General features: G+C 39.0%; 1 protein-coding gene across 4 annotated transcripts in view; it reads right to left on the reverse strand.

The window, feature by feature from the left end:
- lrp1 (LDL receptor related protein 1) overlaps positions 1-26158 on the reverse strand; it is a 384066-nt gene that overhangs the window by 257900 nt on the left and 100008 nt on the right. For all 4 annotated transcript variants that reach the window (XM_062971112.1, XM_062971111.1, XM_062971114.1 and 1 more), the window contains 2 exons: positions 20124-20246; positions 2823-2960 (listed from right to left, as the gene is read on the reverse strand). In XM_062971112.1, coding sequence (XP_062827182.1) covers positions 2823-2960; positions 20124-20246 — 261 coding nt within the window. The remainder of the gene's footprint in view (positions 1-2822; positions 2961-20123; positions 20247-26158) is intronic.

Genomic DNA, 26158 nt, shown 5'->3' on the forward strand with positions numbered 1-26158 from the left:
TGGGTCCAATTTTATTATCTAACTCTTTTTAGGATTAAACTGCTAAATTAAAAAGCTAATAGTCAATTCCTCCTCCCTACAAAAGCATTTTGGGCATAGATCTGCTTCAAGCTTCTCAATAGTTTTCACTGTAAGAGGCTTTTTTCTCCTAGCATTCAGATCATTCTCAGAGCAATTCTGTCCATTTTTCTCAGAGTCTTTTCAAAAGGCTCAGCTGCAATCATCTACACTGAAAGATGAATCAATACACTTTTTTACACAGGCAGAAGTGCCCGTGGTCTTAATTACATGCAACTTTTCCTGACCTTCTCCAGCTTCTGTTCCCTTGTTATCTTCTGGATAGCCTCGGCTATTCCTTCACTGGTGTTATTTCTTTCCTGTCACTCCCTGGTTAACTGTATTTATGTTTTATTCAACAACAAACATTTGCAATAGGTACATAATTATAAAAAAATAGCAAGAGTAACTGAAGAATATTTCTGTTCCACCGAATGACACAACAGTTCCAGAACAGCACAGCCAGTACAGTAACTTCAAGCTTTGACCAGAATTGTCATTATCTATCCAACACTACTGTTTAAATCGTAGCAACTGCTTTGCTCCACACAAAGAGGGCCATAGAGGGCAGCAGAAAAAAACAGCAGGTGGTATGTTTGTGTGGTTATGTGCACATACCTGTGCTTAACCCTTCCTCTGACCAATTTTATTTCCTGCTGCTTCCCATCTCTTTCCCTTCACTGACTCTGTAGCCACTTTCTTTGTTTCTTTTCCTTTTTTTGAGATAACAATTCCAGCCTAGTTTTCCATCTCAAATAAAGGTCTGTAATTCTGGGGGTGAAGATGGGATGACTTTAGACAGCTAAGACCATTTTAAATATTGTTTTCCCCCATATATTCTCATATATATCAACCTCATGCATAATTCAAGAGCAGGTTTGGTGCCACAATTATGGCTTTTGATATGACCCAAGGATAATTCAAGAGTCATTCTGCAGAGAAGGGAAAGCACCAGTGCTACCTCAGAGACCATTTTCAACCCAGGCATTCACAAAGACCAGAAATGGCATCATAACAGGGAAAGCAGACACGAGTCATTCCTTATTTTAGATTCTCCAGGAATTGATTAAACTCTTGCCTTTCACCACTCTACTCAGAGAACGGGACAGCTCCTTTTTAAAAAAAAATTAAGGTACAGTTCTCATACTGATTTGTGGATTAGTCAACCTAAGTTTTCTGCACTGATTTTTAATTAACATTTCTAGATTTATATATGAGTATATTGGGCAATTTAAAACAATCATGCCACACATTTTTCAGCTGGAAACCCATTAATTAACAAATGTCCTTACAACTGAAATATAAACACACTCAAAAAAGCAGCAGCGGATAATGCTGCAACAATGGCAATCAAAATGCTTTTTTAAAAAAAAATCGTGCCAGAAGTGACTTGAAAACATACTGTAAGTCGCTTCTGGTGTGAGAAAATTGGCCATCTACAGAGACATTGCCTAGGGGATGTGTTACCATCCTGCTGGGAGGCTTTTCTCATGTCCCTGCAAGCTAGAGCTGACAGACAGGAGCTCATCCCATCTTGTGGATTCAAACAAACAACCTTCAGGTCAGCAACCCAACCTTTGGGTCAGCAATCCTGCTGGGCACAAGAGTTTAGCCCACTGTGCCACCACAATACTTATAATTTAGGAAAGACAAATTCAGATTAAAACAGCACATTTTAAAGTTACATGCTATATATCTTCATTAAAAAGAGAAAATCCTCATTTTCCAGAAAATAAAAAAAATTAGACTACTTTCTTTCAGGGGAGTTCTATGAAAGGTTAAGCACCCCTTATTTCTTCTAGTTTACTCTTCCCTATTTTGCAAGAGGAGAAATAGAAGCCAAAGTATGAAAAACTGCAACATCCTCACATGATGTTCCAATCCCAGGTTTTGGATCTAATTGCTATGTTCTCTTTATTCGTTTACCCTTTCTTTTTTTTTTAAGTACACAGTAATAATAAAAACTGAAAGGAAATGTAGGTTAGATGTAATACATTAATATGAGTCATTCACACTATATTGTTTTGCAAGCCATAAAAATATGACTTCACTCTCTAATTAAAAAAAGTGTTAAGTGCAGAGTGCTGATTAAGATCTTTTCCCACCTCTTCCCACTGTATGTCAGTCAACGTATCTGGTCCTTGTTCATTATTCTTCTATAATCACTTGCTATTCCATTACTAACAACCACAACTTATTCATTATTCCCTTATTAACAACACTGCCAAGATTGCATCAACCCTTTTGCTGTAATGTCGCAATTTCAGCTCAGAGGAAGGTTCTCTTCAACACCAAAATGTTGTTGATTTTAGGTCCCCAATCACTAAATCCCACTTGCACTCTTTTTGTCTGAGGTTGGAAATAATTGATTACATTTATGGATCTTCAATGTGTTAGATAATTTTCTGATATTTTGGGTCATTTTTTAAAATGAGGATTAGTAATTAATGTTTAATATAATTTCCTGTTTTTCTTTGGGGAAGTAATAGAGGCAGCCATTTTTAGTCATCTTAGTTGTGCATTTTTATTTAAAAGCATAATGCTAAGCCTTGTTAATTATTAATTCAACAAATTAATTTCATCATTTTCAGTGACACAATTAACTTCAATGAACTGGATGTTGAATTAACGCTAGCGCTTTAGCTTTGACACTATTTCCAACAGTAAAAATAATATTGAAGGACCCTGTATTATGACCCTGGTTTTCACCAGACACCTGAACTTTTCGAGTAATAAGAACTGCTGCACAGAGGAGGGAAGCTTACCTCGACAGTGGGCCCCTTCATCTGACCCATCCACACAGTCGCGTTCACCATTGCACAGCTTGATCATGGGGATACAAAGATCTGTTCCCAGGCAGTTGTACTCATTGGGCTGACATCTTGACACTTTGCTTTGTGGACCTGGAATACAGGAAGAAACGCAATTGTCATGATAGAAGATACAATGAGCATGAAGGTCACAGTGAACCAACCTACCCTGAGAAATGCAGTGCAGGATGATGCTCAGGAACATAAAAAAAAACAAAAAACAAGAGATGCTTTGTGTGCGATGTGTCTTCAAGTTGTCTGCAAACCTAATTTTCATAGGGTTGTCTTAGGCAAAGGGATACAGTACTCTGATAGGGTTTTGGACCTTATCATATTGATGAGGGGCAGCAGGAGGATTCGCCAGCTTCCCTTGCAAATCTGTGGGGCAGCAAGGCAATTCCGGTTCCCTGCACTCCGCCTCGCCCACAGCAACGCTTCCCATCACACATGGAGAAGCATCACTGTGCAGCTCTCCCCCACGACCACAACCCCACCCCTGAGCCTTGTTACTACCTACAGAACACAGGAAGCCTCCTGTGTTCTGGGCAAAGCGTTTTAGGACGCTCGCACCACAGTTCATCTACAGAGCCCCGCCAAAAGTGACTGTGCCTCACGTGATGGGCAACGTGGGGCTCCTTAAATTAAGTGTGTTGTAAGTGTCTTACAGCGCTTGCAAAGTCCCGTGTAATTAAGTAGTTTGTAAGTTTGTTTACCTGAACCAATTTATTTGCAGTAAAGAGAAAAATATGGGTGGTAATCAGTATTCTGAAGGGAGGCAGTCATGTGCACCAGCTACATTCTGTTACCAAAAACAAATAGAAGGATCCAATAGGTTCAGCATTATTCAAAATGTACACTCAGCCCAAAATATTACAATAAGGGCCCAGGATCAGGGGCAGGATCACGTCTTGGGGTTTGCTTTTGCCTGTAATTGCTAACAATTATTCAGTTGAGCCTGTGCCTTGCAAATGGACTAGAATTCATGCAGTACCCCCAACACCCCCACTCATGTACCCACCATCCCAGCTTTGTTTTCATTGTTGTGTTCCTTCAAGTAATTTCCAACTTATGACATTCCTAATGAGGCAAACCTATCACATGGAGGATTTGGAGGGGGATATTTATTTAGGGAGGGTTTACCATAGTTCTCCTATGGGTCTGAGAGAATATGACTTGTCTAAGGTCACCCAGTGGGTTGCAATAGCTAAGTGGGAATTCAAATCTTGGCCTCCAGACTCCTACTACAATATTCTGGTTCTCCCTCCCCACCTACCAAATTACATTCTGCTTTTAAAAGAAACACACACAATTGTTCTGGCCAGCTTAATATTAAGGGCTAATTAAGCCTGATTCCTTTACAGCCCAGGAGGAGAGAGAGGGTTGCCACATAGTGCCATAGCCCATCAGCCAAAGTAATTTGCCATGTAGGAGCAGCTTCCCCTTGCCCCCACTCTGCCTCCATCAACTGCTTAATCATGACTAGGGTAAGCGTCATTAACAAGCTACTTTATTTCTTTAAGACGCTAATAAATGAGCTAATTTATTTCATGTGACAAGCTTGTGGTATATCCCAAAGGGCTGCATTAGGCTGGAATTTTTAACCTCAGAAAACCACTTTCAAAGTAGCTGTTCTTTTGCCCATAAATATATGCCCTCTAATTGGTTTGGCGAGATCCCAAAGACAAATAAAACAGAGAAGGCCACAGCTGAGGAGATAAGGTCTCAACGGAGAGTCTAGGAAACTAAACAGCTTGGAGTTCATGGCCTGGAAGGTCCCATTCTGTTTCTGAGCTAACGTTGCCCATGGCAGTGATCACAAAGCATTGCCACAAAAGAGCATCTAAATCAGGCTATTCACCCCTGTTGATGGTGTCAAATTGGGGTCATCAAATATGTATAATGTATCGTATAGATAAATATAATTGTCATTGATGTTGCTACCCTGTTTCCCCAAAAATAAGACATCCTCAGAAAATAAGACCTAGTAAAGGTTTTGCTGAATTACTAAATATAAGGCCTCCCCCAAAAGTAAGACCTAGCAAAGTTTTTGTTTAGAAGTATGCCCGGCGTCTGCCAAACAGAACACCAGAGCATGCAGAATTGGTAAATGTACATACCAGTTGTACATGGCAATAATGGTAGTAACAGGAAATTCTTGATAGGATTCACAGTTTGTCTGGTTATGTTGGTTTGTGATGACAACTACTGTATAGTATATAATATATGTTCATTTTTTTTGTTCAAACAATAAATGTGAATTCTTCTTCATGGAAAAATAAGACATCCCCTGAAAATAAGACCTAGCACATCTTTGGGAGCAAAAATTAATATAAGACACTGTCATATTTTCAGGGAAACACGGTATTAGTATCAGCGAAACCTCTCCTCAAGCTGGGGTTAGGGTGCAGGACCCCCATGAAAATGTGAAAAAGCAAATAAAAAATCTACTTTTTAAAAACCCTAGTGAGTATCTCTTCAGAAATCTCTAGGTCCTTCTGCTGATTTTATGCTCAGCCTCCACAGAGTCACACTGGAGCATCTGGAGCTTTGTAAAGAGAACATTTTAATCAAATCCTCAATAATCACATCTGCAAATGCTGAATCCGTAAATGTGAAAGGCCAATTTACAATACTATCTATGGCATTTGATAGCATCTAGAAATTTCCCTAAAAGTCAAACACATGCCAAGGGCTTTGCTTGTAGCCAGCTGGTTGTGTGCCACTATTGGTACATAAGGGATTAAAATTTTAGAGATGCCAGATGCAACCATCTGTAATGATAAGTGAAAAGCTTTAATCCTATTTTTAATATTGCCTATTTCTAAGCAAAAAGTCTGCAAATGCAAACAGTGGTTGCGGGAAATCACATTTTAGGGAGAACAAAGACCCAGCTACCCAGAGTTGTGAGAGAATAGCTCTTTCCAGTCTCCAGTTTGAAACAGCCCAGAAGCTAATGTCAAAAGAGAACCAGTCTTTATTACAGTATTAGTAATGACAAGGAACAAGCTTGTTTTTCTAACATATAATTGCATCCAATCATGAAATGCTCCCAGTTCAAGGAGAATCAGTTCGTAAAAAAAATCTAGGCACCCTTTCCATTATTTATTTATTTATTTATTTGCGACATTTATATACCGCCCTTCTCACCCCGAAGGGGACTCAGGGCGGTTTACAAGTATATATACATACAATATATTATATTATACAACTATATAGCAATATAAGTATACAATTATAATAGTGAATTATAACTATTATTACATTGTATTACCTCATAATATTATTATTAATATTACATGTATATACAATGTATTATAATATTAGTATAGTATAATATTATTATATATCATTATATCATTAAATTGATACAGGAGACATGGTGGAAAGATGTCTTCCCGGCCCCGCCTTCTTCATTCTGCTCCAGATATAAAACTAGCATAGCATGTTATTGCAGATAGGGGCCTCTAGCTGATGTAAAAAGACAAGATGGAACTGTCTTCATGGCTCCCTCTTAGCTCTGGCACTCGAGCGTCAGTTGGAGATGGTGGGAGGGGCCTCAGCTGATGTAAAAAGATAAGATGGAACTGTCCTCATGGCTCCCTCTTAGCTCTGGCACCCTTATTACTTCCTTAAAAGTATTTCATAGTGATAGAGTAGATCTATGGGACTTCGATTCTGGGGGAAAGACGTAAAATCACATGGCAGTGACATGAACTTGGGTGAACCATTTGCCAAACAGTTATTGCCTGGGAATGACATAGTTGCATTCCTGGCTGCACTATATCAGACAATGTAATCCAGAATTTTGTAAGATTTTATGGTGTGGTTTCCTTTCGTTTAACAGGTGGGGGAAAATAGAATATATTATGAGCTCCTTATCCATGAACTCCTAATAATGTAAAAAAGGATGGCGAAATTGAAAATAAAGAAACAGGATATCGTATTTTGATGGAGATCTTGTATTTGTTTGCAATATCAATGCAAACAAATAAACAAACATGCTAAAAGGTGACTTCAATGGTTCAGCAGTTTTAAAAATGTGAAAAACAATTTAAAGCTATACATGCATACAAGATAAAACTGCTTTGAACCAAGATTAATTGTAAACAGGTATTCACACTTTTTGTTATCTAAATCTGGAATTGTACTGCACATGTATTTTATACATTCAAACCCTGACTTAACGCTCACTAGTTAGGAACAGAAATGTTCCTAAATTCCCCTGGATTTGCAGAACTAGGACTTTGGAAGATTACATTTTTGGATGACAAACCCAAGAATCCCGCTCTACTCCCATCCACAACATAGTATAAAACCAAATGGGATATCGCCCTGACTACTGGTTCCCGATCCCTCGATGAAATGTTCTGTCTATGTTAACTGAATTGTTTTACCTTGTTATGATGTGTTTATTATGTTTGCTGTGTTTCAAGTTATTGTATGTTGTTTTGACAATTGACTGTTTTTACATACATGTTGGAAACAGCTCTGAGTCCTATTAATAATAATAATAATAATAATAATAATAATAATAATAATAATAATAATATTACACTGCTGTCTAGGTGATCTGCAGAGTAGGATTTTCTTTTTAAAACTTTTCCAAGATCTGGACAGAGCAGCAACAATTGAGAATCCACAATAAAGTTGATTCTACGATGATGGCACAATTCTAAAACTAGAAAAAAATGGGCAAATTTGTGGGAACAGGTGTCAAAATGTAGTAGTAGTAGTAGTAGTAGTAGTAGTAGCAGCAGCAGTAATAGTAATAATAATAAAAACAACAACAACAACAACAACAATAACAACAACAACAAACAACAACTTTATTTTTATATCCCTCCACCATCTCCCAAAAGGACCTCAGGGTGGCTTACAAGTGGGACCAAGCCCAGGACATACAACAAAATTCACCAACTAAAAACGCATTTTAAAACCATAGTAAGATGTAACAGCCCAATTAACACAATCAAAAATACCAAATATAAAAACAGCATTAACACTATATCAAACAAAATTCAACAAATCAGCAACCAGGAATACGACTGAAAAAATATTCCTATCAGGTAATTCCCAGATGGCTATTATCAGTAACATCTGCAACAGCATAACATCTTCGATTTGTGTGATATCTTTTTTTTTTCTAAAAATGACTCAAGGCATCCTATAGGATCTACCATCCATGCATTCCTCTAATCCAAGAGAGGTTCCATCACCACATCTTGGGCCAGTTAATTCCATATGTTGTGTTGTGTTCAGAAGTGTTTTCTTTTATCTGTCCTGAATGTATAGCCTGTCAACTTCAGTGGGTTAAGTTCTTGAAATGAGAAGAGAAGAAACAGTCCTTTCCACCCACTTTCTCCAAACCATATATCATTTTATAAATCTCTACCATTTCTTGTTAGTAATTTCCTCCCCTCCTCCAAAGCAAAAAGCTATTGCTATGCCATGTCTTGCATCTGCCACTGGTCCCGTCCTTTTAAAAAGTTGCTTACATACTTTTTGATGTGAGGCTCATACAACTGATAACATCTTACACTGGTGTCAATCCTACCATCGTAGCCACCAGGCCACAGAACTTCTAAATCTCACATGTTTGGGCTGTTATTCATCCCTTCTGAAACCCACAGACGTTGGTGCACAAGAAAATGTGAAAGAAGTATTTGTCCATGTTTTGAAACAAAATGAACAATGAAGGAAGGACTCAACAAAAGCCTGTGCTGTTAATACCAAGTGAAAGGGCCTATAGCCTTTGTCTTGGTCTGAGAGTAAGTTAATGGACAGAGTCCATGCTGTTGATCCATCAATCTGCAACTGAGGAACTCTAGAGCAGTGGTTCCCAACCTTTGGACCTCCAGGTGATTTGGACTTCATCTCCCACAGTTCCTAACAGCTGGTAAAATGGCTGAGATTTCTGTGAGTTGAAGTCCAACACACCTGGAGGCCCAAAGGTTGGGAACCACTGCTCTAGAGAATGCTCAATTTTTCTACGGCTATTCCTGAGGCATAACTGTGCTCAAAATGATGGCACTAAAATATAGTGCCATGTCGGCTTCTTCTCAAAGGCAAGTGTGGCCTAGAGCAGTCTAGTATGTGGGCCGCAAGGCAGCATGGATATCTTTTCTACTCCCCATGTGGGATTCTGAAGCCCTGCAATATATTACACAGAGATGGTCAAACCCAGATCCATATTCTGTTCCTGCAACCATGCAGACTTTGGGTCACTCCTTCTTCACTTAGACCAAGCAAAACATTTCTTGCAAGTCCACTGTTGGCTGAGAATAATGACTCGAGTCTTGTTTTCCAGCAAACTTAGTAACAGCTAAGGGTGACTGAGAGTTTTCTTTGGTCTATATTTTTTGTTAATCAACTTGATTTGAGCTTCCTGAATAAAAAGGTGGCTTGGAACACAACTATGTTTATTCTCAAAATCGATTTTGTGTGCTTACCGGTTTTATTTGTTTTTGAATAATACATTCAAAAATGATTTTGCAGTTTGTACCCAGGCGGACACTTTTATAGGATGTAATGGATTAATGAAGACTTCCACAACTGAAAGAGATTGGAGATAATCTGTGCCTGATCAGCCCTAGAGTGAAATGGCAAAAGGGAAGTCTGTCTCACCCAAATACATTTATTCATGCATGACTTGTTTGTGTGCATTATTTACAGTATTTATATCTGATTCTTTAGCTTTAAAGGCCCTTTAAAAAATCTAACTATGGTCACTAACAAATAAGAATTGTTGCCTATAGGGTTACAATGTATGAGATGAAACAACTGAAAATGAAAGGCAATGGGGAGGAAATAGGAAAATATGATGTCGAGTCCCTTCAGGGAGATGGTGGCAGGATATAAATACATTATTATTATTATTAATAATAATAATAATAATAATAATAATAATAATAATAATAATAATAATATCTGGTAGTTGGTTAATATCTGGTAGCGTTCTATTCGTGATAATTCCCTAAATGAGAGATGCCCAAGATCCTTGGTCATGTAATGCCCAGCACAGGTCTTGCAAACTCAGGACCATGGTGTCCTTGATTGAGTCCATCAACCTATCCTTCTTATCCTTTTACCTTCCAATTTGCCAAGCATTACCATCTTTTCAAATGGGCCATATTGTCTCATGGTAAGTCCACAGTCTGACAGCCTCATTTTAGTCATCACCACTTCTCGGGGGGGGGGGGGGGGGGACTTCTAGGAAGTTTTCAAACTTCATTTGCTCTCAGACCTGTTCATTTGGGTTTTTTTTAATGGTTTGTGTGTGTGTCAGAAGCAACTTGAGAAACTTCATGTCATTTCTGGTGTGAGAGAATTGGCCGTCTGCAAGGACATTGCCCAGGGGACGCATGGATGTTTTGATATTTTACCATGCTATGGGAGGCTTCACTCATGTCCCTGCATGGGAAGCTGGAGCTGACAGATGGGAGCTCACCCCGCTCCCCGGATTCAAACCACCAACCTTTTAGTCAGTCCTGCCAGCACAAGAATTTAACCCATTGCATCACCGGGGGGTCCTTTTTTAGTGGTCCATAGTATCCATAGAACACTTTCTACAGCATCATATTTCAAATTAGAAACAAACATGCAGGCAGCAGTTCAAGTTGCATAGTAGTATTTATGAATTCCAGCTGAAATTGAAATGGGAAAGGAGGGGCTGGATGGAGCTGATCTCTTAAAGAGAACTTTCTTTGGTTATTCCTCCCTTTCTCCCTTTTTCTCATGTAGGTACAGAACCCTTTTGCTTCTGAGGTGTAGTTGAGGGCCTACAGAAATGCCAATTTCTGCAACAGATGCTGATTTATCATATGTTTGTGCTCATTTGGAAGCTGGATACCAGTCAAGCTTCACGTAAATTGTGGCTTCATTACTACAGGGTCAAACCCACAAGTTATCAAGAAAAACCACCACCTAATTAAGAATGAATTCCTGCACTTAAATCGGTTTATGTTTTGAAAGTCAGAGGGGCCAATCCAGAAGACGTTTTAAGTTAGCATTGTTAAGTTTTATCCAACCAAAGGCTCCCCACCACAAAGTAGCATTGGGATTTCCTGCTGCTTGCATAAAAATGCTTGTCAGCTTGACTCCATCAACCTATGGATATGAACTGTGACACTCTTCCCAACTCTCCCCCCCCCCCCCCCCACTTCTTTAATTTCTGGCTCCTGTCTGAAGCAGATCTTTCCTGTCAGCACAAGCATGAGACTGGGAAGCCCTCTATCTCCTGGGTCTGTTAGCTGGCTCTTTCTCACGCCATTATGGCACCGGACCCTCGCCGCCTTATCTTTCTAGTAAGGGGAGAAGACAGTATTATGAAGTCCAGGACTGGAAGATTTGTTCTTGCAGGTAGCTACAATAAATCCTTTGAAAGGGGGATTAGGGGACAAGAGTTGTTGTTGTTGTTGTTGTTGTTGTTGTTGTTGTTGTTATTATTATTATTATTATTATTATTATTATTATTATAAAATTAGTACTACTAATAAAAATAACTTTATTTATATCCCGCTACCATCTCCCAAAAGGGACTTGGGGCAGCTTAGTAAGCCCAAAATACTTTTTTCCACATCCCCAAAGCCCAGGTTGTGCAATTCACTCTTTTGCACACTTAAAACTTGTAAGATACAATAAATAGACATATATTTTGAAGGATCAGTGACCTTTATCATGCCAAGTAAGTACCACACATGCTACCAATTTTTGAAAAATCAATTGTTTCTCACACCTTTTGCATCTTTGAGTCTCTTTTGAGAGAAAGTAGGATGCAAATACTATAAATAAATAAACAAATAAATAAATAAATTATTTTGCACTTGTTTGTTGCTTCTAAATGCTCCTATTTTGTTTTGGGGTTAAAGAAATTCCTAGCATGACTTCTCAAATCTCTGCAATCAGACCAAATGGTCTCTCTAGCCTGGTGTTATCAATCGTGAAAGTCAGATTCCCTCACAGCCGGGATGCTGGACAACTGGGCTTCTCCATCCAGCAGTCCAATCCATTATGTCAGTGGTTCCCAGCCTTCCTAATGCCGCGACCACTTGATACAGTTCATCATGTTGTGGTGACCCCCAACCATAAAATTATTTCTGTTGCTACTTCATAACTTTAATTTTCCTACTGTTATGAATCATAATGTAAATATCTGATATGCAGGATGTATGTTCATTCACTGGACCAAATTTTGCACAAATACCCAATATGCCCAAATTTGAATACTGGTGGGGTTAGGGGGGATTGATTTTGTCATTTGGGAGTTGTAGTTGCTGGGATTTATAGTTCACATACAATCAAAGAGCACTCTGAAATCTACCAACGATGGAATTGAATCAAACTTGGCACACAGAACTCCCAAGACCAACAGGAAATACTGGAAAGGTTTGGTGGGCATTGACCTTGAGCTCTGGAGTTGTAGTTCACCTACATCCAGGGAGCACTGTGGACTCCAAACCATAATGGATCTGGACTAAACTTGGCAAGAATACTCAATATGCCCAAATTTGAACACTGGTGGAGTTTGGGGAAAATAGACCTTGACATTCAGGAGTTGTAGTTGCTGGGATTTATAGTTCACCTACAATCAAAGAGCCGCTTGAACTCCATCAAGGATAGAAATTGGGCCAAACTTCCCACACAGAACCCCCATGATCAACAAAAAATACTGGAAGGATTTGGGTTCCTAAGACCATGAGAAATATGTGTTTTCTGATGGTCTTTGGCGACCCCACTGAAGTCCCCTCGCGACCCACCCAGGGGCCCCAACCCCCAGGATGAGAAATACTGCATTATGGAAAGTGGCATGATGGTGATCTAGTCTCAATTCTCACAAAATTAATTCTATCTCAGGAAACCCTATATTTTGAAAATACTTGTTCTGGAAGCATACCATTGAACTGCATCGGGGAGAAGCCTACAAACACTTTCTGGAAGGCAATGTATTTTGGAGCATGGGTAAGTGAAACTATGTAAATGGAATCCCTGAATACGGGGATCATAATGTATCTCGTTTTCTACCAGCTGTCCAACTACAGAAACAAACAAAACATTGATAAACCCCTACTGAATTCTAAATTTGCTAAAGCTATTACTGAAACTATTTCATCTCGAATCAATAACTGTTTGGCAAATACTTTTCCCAAGTGACTGACATAACATGTCAAAGTGGAAACTCAAAAATAATACGTTCTATTTTTTACGATAAAAAACTGTATCCTAATCCCTAATCACAGTGGTAGATGTTCTGATCTTCTACAACTTCCAGACATCAGGTGACACATGTGAAAAGAAGACCTTAAAGGATATCATAGACTACATTTAAATCTGCACTTGTTCTTTGCTTCCTTAGTTTAGAAGTAAAGTGATATATGTTGGAAACTGTCATTGTCTTGACACAATAAAAGTGTCTATTTCACTGTTACCACAGATAACCGGAGGAAAAATCACACACATACACAAACCACTTAACTTCTGGCCTCTGCCAGGTATCTCACTCTGAAAGGTTGCCCTGGAGAAATCTGGCATAGAGCCCAGAAGAATACGCTCTCTTTTCTTATCATAATCAGAAATTAACTGCTCTAGGGCAAAACTAAAGAAAAAGCTTTGCTCCTTTTTCTTCAGGGATACTACTCACTAGACAAAACCTAGAATATAAATGCAAAAAAGAGCCCGAAGTCTGTTATAGCCAGCAACCAGTTTTCTACAGTTGTCAATGAGATGCCCAGAAGCAGGTCAAGGAGACAACAACCCTTCCTCTCTGTTGTCTGGCTGTCCCCCATGGTATTCAGCATCATAATCCATCTGTTGCTGGCAGGAGATCATACCCATCATTTAGTAACCATTGATAGCCTTGTCCTCCAACACATCTAACTCAATATTCACGACTACATACTGTGTTAGCAAATTCCATCATTTGAAATGGTGTGAGGAACTATTCTCTTTTATCCATCCCAAATCTCTCCCTATTCAACTGCAGTGGATGACCCTGGATTCTACTATTATGAGACTGAAAAAAGATTTCTTATCCACTGTCTCTATATCATACCTAATCATTACCTCTATAAAAAGGTAAAGGTTTCTCCCTGACATTAAGTCTAGTTGGGTCCGACTCTAGAGGTTGGTGCTCATCTCCATTTCTAAGCCAAAGAGCTGGCAATGTCTGTAGACACTACCATGTGGCCAGCATGACTGCATGGAGCGCTGTTTCCTTTCCGCCGGAGCAGTACCTATTGATCTACTCACATTTGCATTTTTTCAAACTGCTAGGTTGGCAGAAGCTGGGGCTAATAGCGGGAGCTCATCCCGTTTCCCGGATTCAAACCGCCAACCTTTTGGTCAGCAAGTTCAGCACCTCAGCAGTTTAACCCACTGTGCCACTGAGAGCTCCTCGACATAGATACTCAAAATGGGGAAACTTGCTCACTATGCTCCAGATGGCACCTGGAAGCCAAAAAAAAAAAAACCCAAACAAAACTCAGAGGCACAGGGATCCACAAAAATGGTCTTAGGACTACCCCTACTGTATATTACTTCCTCTGCCTTTATTTGAATTAATTCTAAATTATAAAGACTCCTGGCTGTTTTAACTATCCTTATCCACATTTTTCCCAGCTCTACAAAATCCTTAAATAGAGCAACCCAAACTGTATGGCATACCTAAGGGAAGTCCCAATAAGAGATTTCAAACATGGAATTCTTCTTCAACAATATCAGTTCTTTCATAAGATTGTAATTTTTTTATCACTGTCATCGTTTATTTATATAGAATCATCAGTGTACATGGCACTTTACAATAACTGATTTGACAGTTCCCTGCCCTCCAATTTATAAATAGAAAAAGACAAGACAAGCAAGGAAAAGGGAACAACAGTATAAGAGATAAAGACCAGAAGATGCTGGCTGCTATTCTCTTCTTCTGAAGCCATATCAATGGTAGTTGGGATGGAGGGATTAGCTGCAAGTAGGCAGAATGGAGCTGTTAAAAACCTATCTTTAATCATGATTTCCATTGACATATTTGGAATGAACATTACGCTAACTGGCCTGTAATTCTCTAAATATTCTGTGTCTTTTTCCTAAAAATGATGTTAACATTGGCCATTTTCCAATCCTTTGATATGGCGGCTATTCAAAGAGACAAGTTGTTCTTCCTCTTCTTGGTCAGAGCAGCAATTTCATGTTTGTGTTCTTTAAAAGTCATGGATGGATCCCATCCAGATCTAGTGATTTGTTAATTTTTAATTGTCAATAAGACCTGGAATATAATACTTTGTTGCAAATATTTGCCTTAAGATGATCCAACTCTTCATGAAAATGTCAAGCATGGATATCTAACATATCCATTGACAAAAAAAGTCATTCAGTTTCTCTGAGATTTTCTTATTCCTCTTCAAGAAAATAGTTTATTCACTTGTTGAGTGAGTTTAAACACACTAAATAGAGACTGAGAGACAGTGGGATGTTGGGGCCTGAGTGCTGGACTAGGACTCTATGTGTTCTTGTGTGTCTAGGTCATTTCTTACTCATGGTGCATCAATCAAAGGGTTTTCTTGGCAAATTGGTTCAGAGGGGGGTTGTGTTTGCTCTTTCCTTTTAGGCCGAAAGGCTTCCCCAAGGCATTTTCACGGAGTTGTACACTAACACTCAAATCACTTCAGCATGCTGTCCCAGACTTTGGGATACCAGGAAACCCTCTGGAGGAACTTTGGGAAAGCCAGGGTTCCTCAGCCTCAAATAACCCTCTCCGAACAAATCTGGAAAAACCTGTGATAGATTTAACTTAGCAAACCACCAACTGAAAGTGATTTGAAGGAACACAAGAAAAAATATTTTCCATTGTTTGCCTTCAAATGTTGCTCACTTTACTAATATATTCATCAATTTCACCCTCTTTTATTTTCACCTTCCATACCTACCAAAGTTTGCACCTTATACATACTCAGGTCAAGGTTTGAATTTTCTTCTCTACAAACTTAGAAAAGTCTGGCAAGCTACTTAAGGGATTGGAAAGAAAACGTTGACAAGTATGCAGAGAGCAGGCAGTGTATGGAGGCTCCGATTCCAAAACTTCATTAGGTTGGGAACCTTCAACACAATGGTTCTCGACCTGTGGGTCCCCAAGTGTTTTGGCCTACAACTCCCAGAAATCCCAGCCAGTTTAGGAGTTAACAGGTTCTGCTCTGGTGTTTGATTCTGGCATTTGATGTCAAGTCTACTTTACAGGGCAGGCTGCCCTGCTCCCCCCCCCCCCACCTCTACAGTTTGTTCTTTTCAATGTTTCTTGAAGGAGTTAAGGAAAGGCGTTTGGAGAGATTTGAGTCAAGCAAGTTCTAGCCAAGAATGATGAGTCCTGGACTTTAAATAGTCAATATTCTAGTTCTAGACAGTTCCTCGTTGATGGTTCATTTTTTTAAAAAAACAAAAACTATTATTTTTGTAAATCTAGTGTTCAGGAATGTGAGGATTATGAAGTCTACTTCTCTGAAAGTTTTTAAGCAGAGGTTGGATGACCATTTGTCTCTAGTGCTTTGACTATGTGTTGCTGCATGGCAGAAGAGGACTGGACTAAATGGCCCTTGTGGTCTCTTCAAATTCTGTGATTCTATGATTCTATGAATTTTGCTCTTGGTGAATTGAGAAGAAAGATAGAAGAGCTTAAATCTATGAAGAAAGCATAGCTACAAAAGCTGATAAATCTATCCTATCAGACTATGCCAGCTCCCTTCTGTTGCCTCCAGAAAAAACAAAATTGCACAAGACAGCTGAACCAAAATCGCCCTTTAAAAAATCCATCTTTAATTCTCAATATTTCCACACAACCTGCTAAAGCCTTCCTTGAAAAATTGACTTATTAAAGGTTGTAGCTCAAACAAGTCCAGTGGAATTATTCGCTGAAGGTAGCTAAAAAGGTTACCTTCCAGTGCATTTAACCATCAGACATGCAGGAAAAGGAAATGAAAGCAATGATTCTTATGACCCATGGTAGATAACAGACATGACTGAGAAGGTATCCATGGTCAGACATCTCCAGTTTCGGTCCACATTCAGTACAACACTATGGCAACAATTACAAGCATTTGTGTTGCTCCACTAGTCCAGCCCTTTGCAACTAAGAAAGATCCAGGGGCCACCTCCATCACATTTTCCACTGATGTCAAATTTCCACAGGCCACACCTGCCCTTCTCTGTATTAAGCATTTTGAGGGAGGGGTGTTATTTTGGATCAACAAAATATTGGGGAGGGGGCATTATATTTAACATGAATAATCACGTCCCTCCAGGCTTATGGGGATATAGTTGCCCATTTAAGGCCTTTCTCCCCAGTGAGGGGGACGGCAGGTATTTTGTGGACAGAGGATGTGTATTGGAGCGACACATAAAGTCCATGGGTTACAGAATTCTCGGTCCCACACTAATGTGCTTAGAACCACATAGATATCAGTTTGAACAATCAATGTCTGGCCTAATGCCATCATGTTGAGTTGTTCAATGTCTGATGTACCAATATGCACATCAGCACTGGGATTATACAGAAGGATGAAAATGAATTTTCTGTAAGGAAACAAAATTTTGTTTTGGACACAGAGCAGCCATGGCCAACACAGCCACTAGTGACAAATGATAATGTCTGCCAGTTTGGGAATATCCAGAGAGGTACAAACTGGAACTCTGGTGGAATGACTTCACTGGTTAGAACCAGTTACTATGTTTATTACCAATAAATGATGAATGTCATTGTAGGTAGCATAACTACTTGCCACAAGTTTTGAATTCTTTGTGTTGTCACAACAACCACCTTAGAATACTATTAGACAATGCATGAGACCAATTTTGAAACACTCTCCAAAACATATTAAATGCCAGTTAACTAATCACACTACCAACTAATTAATCTCACACGGGTACAGTACATACAGAACAAATGTAATACAGGGGCACGGTTTTAAGAGTTACTTAATGTTACTAGAATTATAAAGACTAATCACATTCTTACTTCAAGTATGGTATGCAAAAAATGTTGCTCTATTGTATAAACAATAATATTACATTTTCAGAATGTTAAAGCTACTTATGTGGCTAAGACAGGATTTATATCTAGGTCACTAATACTTTCTGCCATGGCCTAAAACCTGGCTCACACATATATAATGATCTGAAAAACAGCTGGGTACTTGCATAATTTTTAAAAAGGAAAATTTGAACTGCAGCTCCTGGGGTTCCTCAGGCAGCATGCTGGAGGATTCTGGGATGCATAGCCCTAAAAGTAACTTTTCCAAGCTCTAGTCCAGTGATGCTTTTGGAAGTAACTTTCAGTTTTCCCAAGTTTCCATTTAAAAACAAAACAAAACTTCAAAGCCAGTTTGCTAAAAAAATAATAATCACAAAGCTGATAATTGAATGTATGTGGTACGGGAAATGACAGGTCAACAATATTACCTTCATGGCTATCAAAACCTATCATCTTGTGGACACTCCACATACCAATGAAAGCTACCCATCAGAAGGGAAAGCCCAAAATATCTGAACTATACTATAGAATCAATAGATAAGTCCAATTTGACCCAGTAGAGCCTTCTTCCCACTTTGTTGTGGCAGTCAAGACATTGCTTTTCAGTTTTCTGCTATGCCTTCACTTTTCATTTTTGCTGTTTCAATTGCACTCTATGTATTTTTCTCTGTGGAGCAGCTAATGGTCTATACCCTCCTGATTTCAGAGCTGTCCTACTGATTATAATAGTAGCTTTCAGGGAAAGTGGTTGAAAGCTGGAACTGATGCTTTTCGAGGGAGGAAGAATATTAATATGAGCACAAAAATATTTCCGGGGGTTTTTTTTTGGGGGGGGGGGGTAAATAACTCTGCCAGGAGACGAGATGATAATGGAGGAAAAACTCAACCTAACAACAGCATAGCATGGAAAGAAAGAAAAGATGCCTGATAACAATCTATGCTTTATGTAAACTGGTAAGTGTAGGAGTGGGGCTGGTGACTAACCATGACTACACTCCTCTTAACAGCCAGCTTTGCCTTCAAATTAATTTATTAATAAAAGAATGCACATTATCTGATGTAATATATTCAGATCCTGCAACAAATCATTTGTTACTCACCTGCTGCATGGTGATATTAATCAAACACTTATTTAAAAAATGAAGAAAGGTTTCAATTTAATTTTTAAAGGAAATGAAAGTACTGAGACAGGGAAAAGTACTTTCCTGTATCCAAGCATCTTGCAGAAAAAGCAAAAGGTAAGCTGGACCCTTTCTTCCCAACAGTTTAACTTTCATGTGCGAGATGGTGGTTTCAGTATTCAGTTTAATTCTCAGACATTTCTAGTGAGGAGCCAAACCACCAAAGGAGAAGGGTCAGTAGGTAGCAAACAAATGTAGGTGCAAGCTAAATTTTATAAACATATTCAGAAATGCTGCAAATATTATTTCAAATTTTCTCATAGATGTTGCATGCCATCATAAGAAGTAAACGGTATGTTCCAGCAACTTAGTACAGTGTAATAGTGATTACAGCAGAGCCTTTCAAACTGTGTCGTAACAAATTAGTGTGTTGGCTGTTGTGTGCAAGTGTGTCACATGAACGTAACAAGAAACCTCTGAGTCTACGTGAAATAAGTAATAAATCACATATTAAAAAATAAATGAAAGGACTTTGGGAGACATGTTGTCCCCCACCCCCATATATTTCATTATTACATTTTATATGTGTCCATATCCCTTATAAGGGGCTGGTTTAACCTCCAGTTTTTCAGTAAAACTGAATTATTGTGTCACAAAATCATACATGTCTAAAAAAATATGTCACAAACATTAAATGTTTGGAAAGCTCTGGATTAGAGAATTATATTAGGAAGACACAGATTCCAATCTGAATTCAATCCGGAAGCTGAATGCATGACCTTGGGCCAGTTACCATCTTTCAGTCTGATCTATCATACAAAATTATTGTGAGGCTTTTTAAAAAGTGAGGAAGATCATATAAACTGCCTTGAGCTCCATGAAGGAATGGTGGGAAAAAATTGTACTCAAGCTAGTGATTTGGAGAAGATGAGGGACTTATGCAATGTTCCCTGTTCTGTTATCTTGTTCTAATTTCTCCAAGGTAGAGAGAAGACGGAACATATGGAACAAGCTGTAGAATGCTCAAACAAAATGAATGAATAAAGAGACTTTGGTCAGTAATATATACTGCTAGATAATATACAGAAACCAGTTACTAAAAGAAGAAAGGAAGGAGATACATACATATATCAGGAGATTCATCCGAACCATCTGGACAATCTTTCTCCCCATCGCACCTCCAGCCCTTGGATATGCATGTGATTTGATCTTTACATGCAAACTGTTTAGGGCTACATGTCTTCGGTGCTAGACAAAAGAGAAAAAGAAAAAAAGAAAGGTTATTTTCTTTAATAAGAGATGTCATTGAAAATGAAATCTCACAGGACTGGCTACTTTAAAAGCAAAATGACTCTGGCCCTGACCCAACACTCATCCATATTCATGACACTTCAGGAAAGAGCAGGATTAAAATGCGAGGTATTAATTAGAGCAAAGCAGGAGCCAAAAATCAGGGTGCGAAGCAGATTTTAAAGACCATTTAGCTCGAGTAATTTATCTCTTGGGAGCCTACAGCATTTTTCAAATTGTATTTACACATTAGACAAAGCACAAACAAAACCAAAACCAAAAAGGCCTTTAAAAATGTAAAATGTAGCAAGTCAGCACTGGACAGAAAAAGCCAAATACTGATTAATTGGTAGCTGGAAACCACACCACAACCATCAAATCTAACCCTCTTTACAGAAAGTACAATTCATACCCAAACTGCTTATTGGAACATTTAGATCCAGTTTTGATGTTTGGTTGGTTAGAATTTCACTCTCTGCAGAAAGGATAATTAAATCGTGACATGTTTAGGTATCCATCTGCCGTAGGATACACAGCTTTTAAAAAATCTCCACTCTGACTGAAAACACTTTCCAGATAAGTCCATCCTTTGTCACACAGAATCCACTGTGGTCCACGATGACAGGTAACCCAGGGCACATTGATGGAGGCCAAGTCTACCTCAGCAGACTTTAAAGTCACAAAACCAAGGTCTCTCTTGAGAATCTAAACCTATCCAACCTTCTCACCTGTGTGTATGTATGTTCACGTACAAACACAAAAACTAACCCATAGAATCACAGTTGAGGGGGGACCACAAGGCCATTCAGTTCAACTCCCTGCTGGAATTATATGGCCAAGAGTGTAAAGCATGAGACAAGAAGTCCTCATTTCACATCATACCTCAATCACAAATTCACCAGGTGGCTTTAGATAAGCCACTATTTAATATGACAATATTATAGGGCTGTCTCAAAGGCTCGTTCTCAAAATTACTTTAAAAATAAGAAATACACTGAAGGCATGAAAATCTGTGCTGTATCAGGTTTTAAAATGAGTCTGACAAAGTTACTAGCTAACTAGGTTTTTTACAAGCTAGCTACTTGTCCACTCATATCTACCCTAAGGATCTATTGATAAAAACTGAGAGGGAAGGAATTTTTCACTGATTGATCCAATCACAACTGAAGGATTACTTTCCCAAGTATTGCACTATGTAACAAAATTTGAAAAAAAATCTGTTTCTGGTTTGAAAGTGTTATTTCCTGTTTAATTGTGCGGTGTTTACTTTGAAAGTAGTTATTAAATTCCAGAAACTTGGTTTTTGTGGCTGCCACAAACTATGTTGAATTGGTTGAGACTATGAGATGTCCCACAAAAACAAAGTGCCTGCAGTTTAATAAAACTTTTTCCTTGTTTTTTATAGTAGAACCAATTAGGAAATGACATTTATAACACAGGAACAAAAAATGTGTAATATAGTGTTATAGTTACATCCTTCCATTATTCAGTGATATAAAGGGAGCAGGGATCCTTTTAGATGATGGCTCTCATCCCACCCAAAGCCAGTATATGTCGCTCAAAAATTTCTTCCAAAGGAATGAAGCCTTCAGTGAAGAGAAAAAGTTTTCCCAGTTCTGCTGTAGGAGAATATTTGATGTAATTATTTTGACATGCAAGAGTTGCTCTCTGCAAACAGAGAATCCTTTTCACTAAAGGATGTCTTTCAGAAGACTGTCCATCCTGTCCAACCACCCGACATTTGAAAAACAGGAAGATTCCTGTTAGGTGTTGATGTGGTGGTCTATGGAGTTGAAAGGCACAGGTTGCTTCCAAGGTAAGAGGTAAATACTGTGAGCAAAGACGGAAAGGTTTTCAATACAACTTTGTTCCAGTAATGTAGAATACCAAACACCGCTGAAATAATAGCTGAGAAAATGAAAGACATTGAAACATCTTAATGATCCTGGTGCTATTACTGGTGAGAAAAGAGGTGAACAAGAAGGTTGTTGTCTCTTTACCACCCTCAACTACGTATCTAGAAGGTTCTAGGTGCACAGCTTGATTTGAGGAATGTGCAGCAGACCACGAAAAAGCTTCTTGTTTGGACTAGAGCTTCCTTATCCCCACACAACAGAACGTCATTTTGTCCAAGTTTTGACACAGACTACAAGGCAGAAACACAGTAATACCCATCTGTGCTGACAGAAATATGGTAAATCATCTTCTAGGAAAAAGCAGGACAGAAGCTAAAAAATTTCCATGAGGCAGAATTTTGAAATATGTGAAACAATGAAGGGTGAGCAAAAAAAAAAAAAAGTGAACAGGCTCAAAGGTTTCAGAATTGTATGAGAGGTTATGGGGGAAAGCCTGACAGAAGAATGACATCTCCACGGTCACATTCTGCTAAAACTCTTTCTAAGCTTCTGCGATTCCACAAAGCATCAAAGAAAAAGATTGAGATCATGCAGAGCTTTTTTCACTTACAGGCAAAGGTGTGTCTGAACCACATTCTCCCTCTTTATGTCATAATAAATCTAGAACAATCTAGAGTCAAAAACTCTTGTTGTTGAGGTTTGGGGCAGTGTAAGGAAAACATTATCTTCTCCATCCAGAAGATATCACCTCAGTCAACAAGAAAGTGACCCTGAGGAGTTGGTTTCTGGGATAGGGAGAAAGCCTGTGCACAGCCCAAAAGAAAACAAAATGGCAGGACAATGAGAAAGGAAGGGGAGTATAGTTTTGTCAATATTCAACAGAGCAAAAATACTACTGGACTCTACCTGTCCATGAAATATTTCACTGAAAGTTTATTTTAACCACACCCAGACTGCTCATGAACCCCATGTTGTCTCATTTACCCAATGTGGGGTCAACTCTGAGGCCACAGCATCCCATCTTTTTTGCATGATATATTGAAGAACAAGGAATATATGACCCTGAAGATGAACTATGGGCAAGAAAGGAGATGTAGCCCCCTGCTCTTCTAGATCCAAGGAAATCCATCACTACTTCACCTAGGAGGAGGACAGCTCTCACTAGTACCAACAGTACAAGAAAAAGCTTGGGAACAGCAGGGGCCAAGGCTTTATAATGTTTGTATTCAAGCCCAGATATTGTAATGTTTGTATTGGAGCAGTTTCAGCCCGGGTTGGAGTGAGCACCCGCCGTTAGCCCTAGCTCCCCACCCACCTAGCAGATCGAAAGCAGAAATGTGAGTAGATAAATAGGTACCAATTTTAGCAGGGAGGCAATAAAGGCGCCCTTAAGGACATCAATCGGGGGGACATCTAAGGATGACAAAGCTCCTCGGCATGGAAAATGGAGCAATAGCACACACATCCCATGGCCGGAGTCAAACACAGACTCCAAGATACCAGAAATAAGATGGGAAATACCTTTACCTCTGTTTGTGTATTGTCTGTCCTTGTTAATTGTATAAGGGCATTGAATGTCTGCGGTATGTGTGTTCTGTAATCCGCCCTGAGTCCTCTCGGGGAGATGAAGCAGAATATGAATAAAGATGATGATGATGATGATTATTATTATTATTACTACTACTTCTATTAGGAGGCACCTAAATCTCATGAAGGAGCAAACAAGTCAGGAAGATACAAGAGATGGAAAGGAGCACACAGAAAACTTCATCTATTTTTCTAGTGCTTTTACAATTTTACTGTATTAAAATAGACTGAAAGAGAAGGCAGTTAACTGAGCAAAGAAAGGAACAGAGACAAGGAGAAGAAAACAAAAAGTGGCAAAAACCTGGTCTTATACAAGAGGAGGAAAAATCAGATGCCAAGGTTAATCTATCAGTTATGGTAATGAACTGTAATGATCTGAGAAATTCTGGTTCAAATACTTATCCAGGCAAATATTTGCTACCTTAGGCCAATGACTACTTCTCAATGTAAACTATTGTAGTGATGTGAAGGGAAACAGGGAAAGGAAAGAATGGCCTGCACCAAGTCTTGTCTTTGCAATATAAACAAAACCAGTTAAATAATCTGCTTCTTAGGCACTACCGCCAGAAATATGGGTGCTAGTTACCATTTTATTTGCTTCTGGTGACTACTGAATACCTGGATTTTTCCATCTCCTCTTATGGTTTTAGCTACGCCTCCTCATCACAGCAAGGCAGTCATCATTTTCCTCATCAATAGGTAATGCTGCCAAACAGTGGGGGAAAGAATCCAAGCGACTACAGTCATAAATTAATCTTTAAAAAATGCACACGGAATCACACGTGTACACCCAATCTTTATTTATAAACCGAAGCAGCATAATGGGTAACATTCCCAGGGTATCAACTAGTATCTGTGTAAAGATTTCAGTCCACATAGTTTGTCTAAAAGTAAAATTAACATTTCATGCAAAGAATAGTCTCTTTCCAAAATGGTAAGCATAACTTCTATGCTATGGCAAAGGCACTTACTCATGACAGAACTCTTTATACAGAGAGAATGATCAAAGGTGATGGTCAAAGCCTGGAAACTTTATTTGTTTGGGCTACTGCCCACAAAATCTTCCAACCAGCATGGCCACTATCCATGAAAATTGCATTAAAAAAAAGGTAAGGTGTCCAAGCTATCCTACTTGCCCTGGTAGATAAATGAACACTCTGTACGAAGCAGCATGTTTCCAATGGACAGGGTGTTGAGGACAAACAGCAGCAAATGTTGTGAGTTTCCAGAGATGTCTGACTAATCATCCTCAGAGCTGGCCACATAAACCACTGGAAGCTCACAAACCCTCCTTTGGCTTGGGCCCATCAACTGGTACATCATATTCTAACACAAGATCAAATGCTCTAATATTTGCAGAGTAAATTGTACAACCGTCTCCATCAAGGGTAGAGTCAAGCTTAATCTGCCTCAAGTATTAACAATGGAGAAAGGAATCTAGGATACAAGGCACAGCAGATCTGGGTATTCCTCCAAAAAGCATACAAGTCTTTTTAGACATTTGTAACTCGGCTTGGTAGGCAAGGCATTAATTCACACCACATCTGCTGCCAGAGGTCGATTTTTCAAGGAAGACATTCAGCATGACACAGCTGCTATCTGCTAATTGCTGCCCATCTTCAATGCCTTGGAGCTTTGTCCAATCACACACGTGCAAAATAAATAGGCAAGGCAAGCCAAGAAGTCAATGCCATTAGCACCGACTGAGGGAACTATGTTGCAAAAGAGCAATAAAACGTACAACCCAAAGCAAGTTATCCAAGAGACAAAACGATTTGGAATTGAAAGGTCTCATCTCTCTCTCTCTGGCTTGTCTAGCACAAAATGCTAGGATATCAGATTGAAAATAATTTACTCTTATTATTGTTACAGGAAAATATGTGGTTTGAGAGCTTTCCTATACCAAACTGATTTAGACCTGCCCAATCAGAGTAATGTATGTCAGAATTTGAAGGAAGATGCTTTGGATGCTACCAAAATCTGGTTCTGCTACATAGGGTATTTTTGGGGATTGTAATCCCAAAGAGCAACTCTTCCAAGTTCTGGAGCAATTTTAACTGAGAATCATGCCCCATTGGTGCAATTCATATTCAAATTACAAGGGTTTAAGTAAGCACAGCCCTGGGTCTTTCAGTTAATTCAGTTTAAGTTGTAAAGTGAACTGTAAGAATTGCCCCCACTCATAAAAAAATCTGCTAAGGAAATCCTTACACAAGGCTACCTAAGGAGTATGTGGCAAAGTGGGAGATGTGAACCAAGGCCTACAGAGTACCCAGCAGCTGCAGATCAGCTCAAGGGAGTTATAGCGCTGCAAAAGCTCTAGCTTATCTGTTATTATAATTGGATATTCTTGTTAAACCATCCCTATGGCTGACCCCTGGGACCTGCCACTCAGACACAAAAGGCATTCCGCTCCCCCCTTCTTTT

The sequence above is a fragment of the Anolis carolinensis genome, chromosome 2 (assembly GCF_035594765.1).
Source record: "Anolis carolinensis isolate JA03-04 chromosome 2, rAnoCar3.1.pri, whole genome shotgun sequence".
Classification (NCBI taxonomy): Eukaryota; Metazoa; Chordata; class Lepidosauria; order Squamata; family Dactyloidae; genus Anolis; species Anolis carolinensis.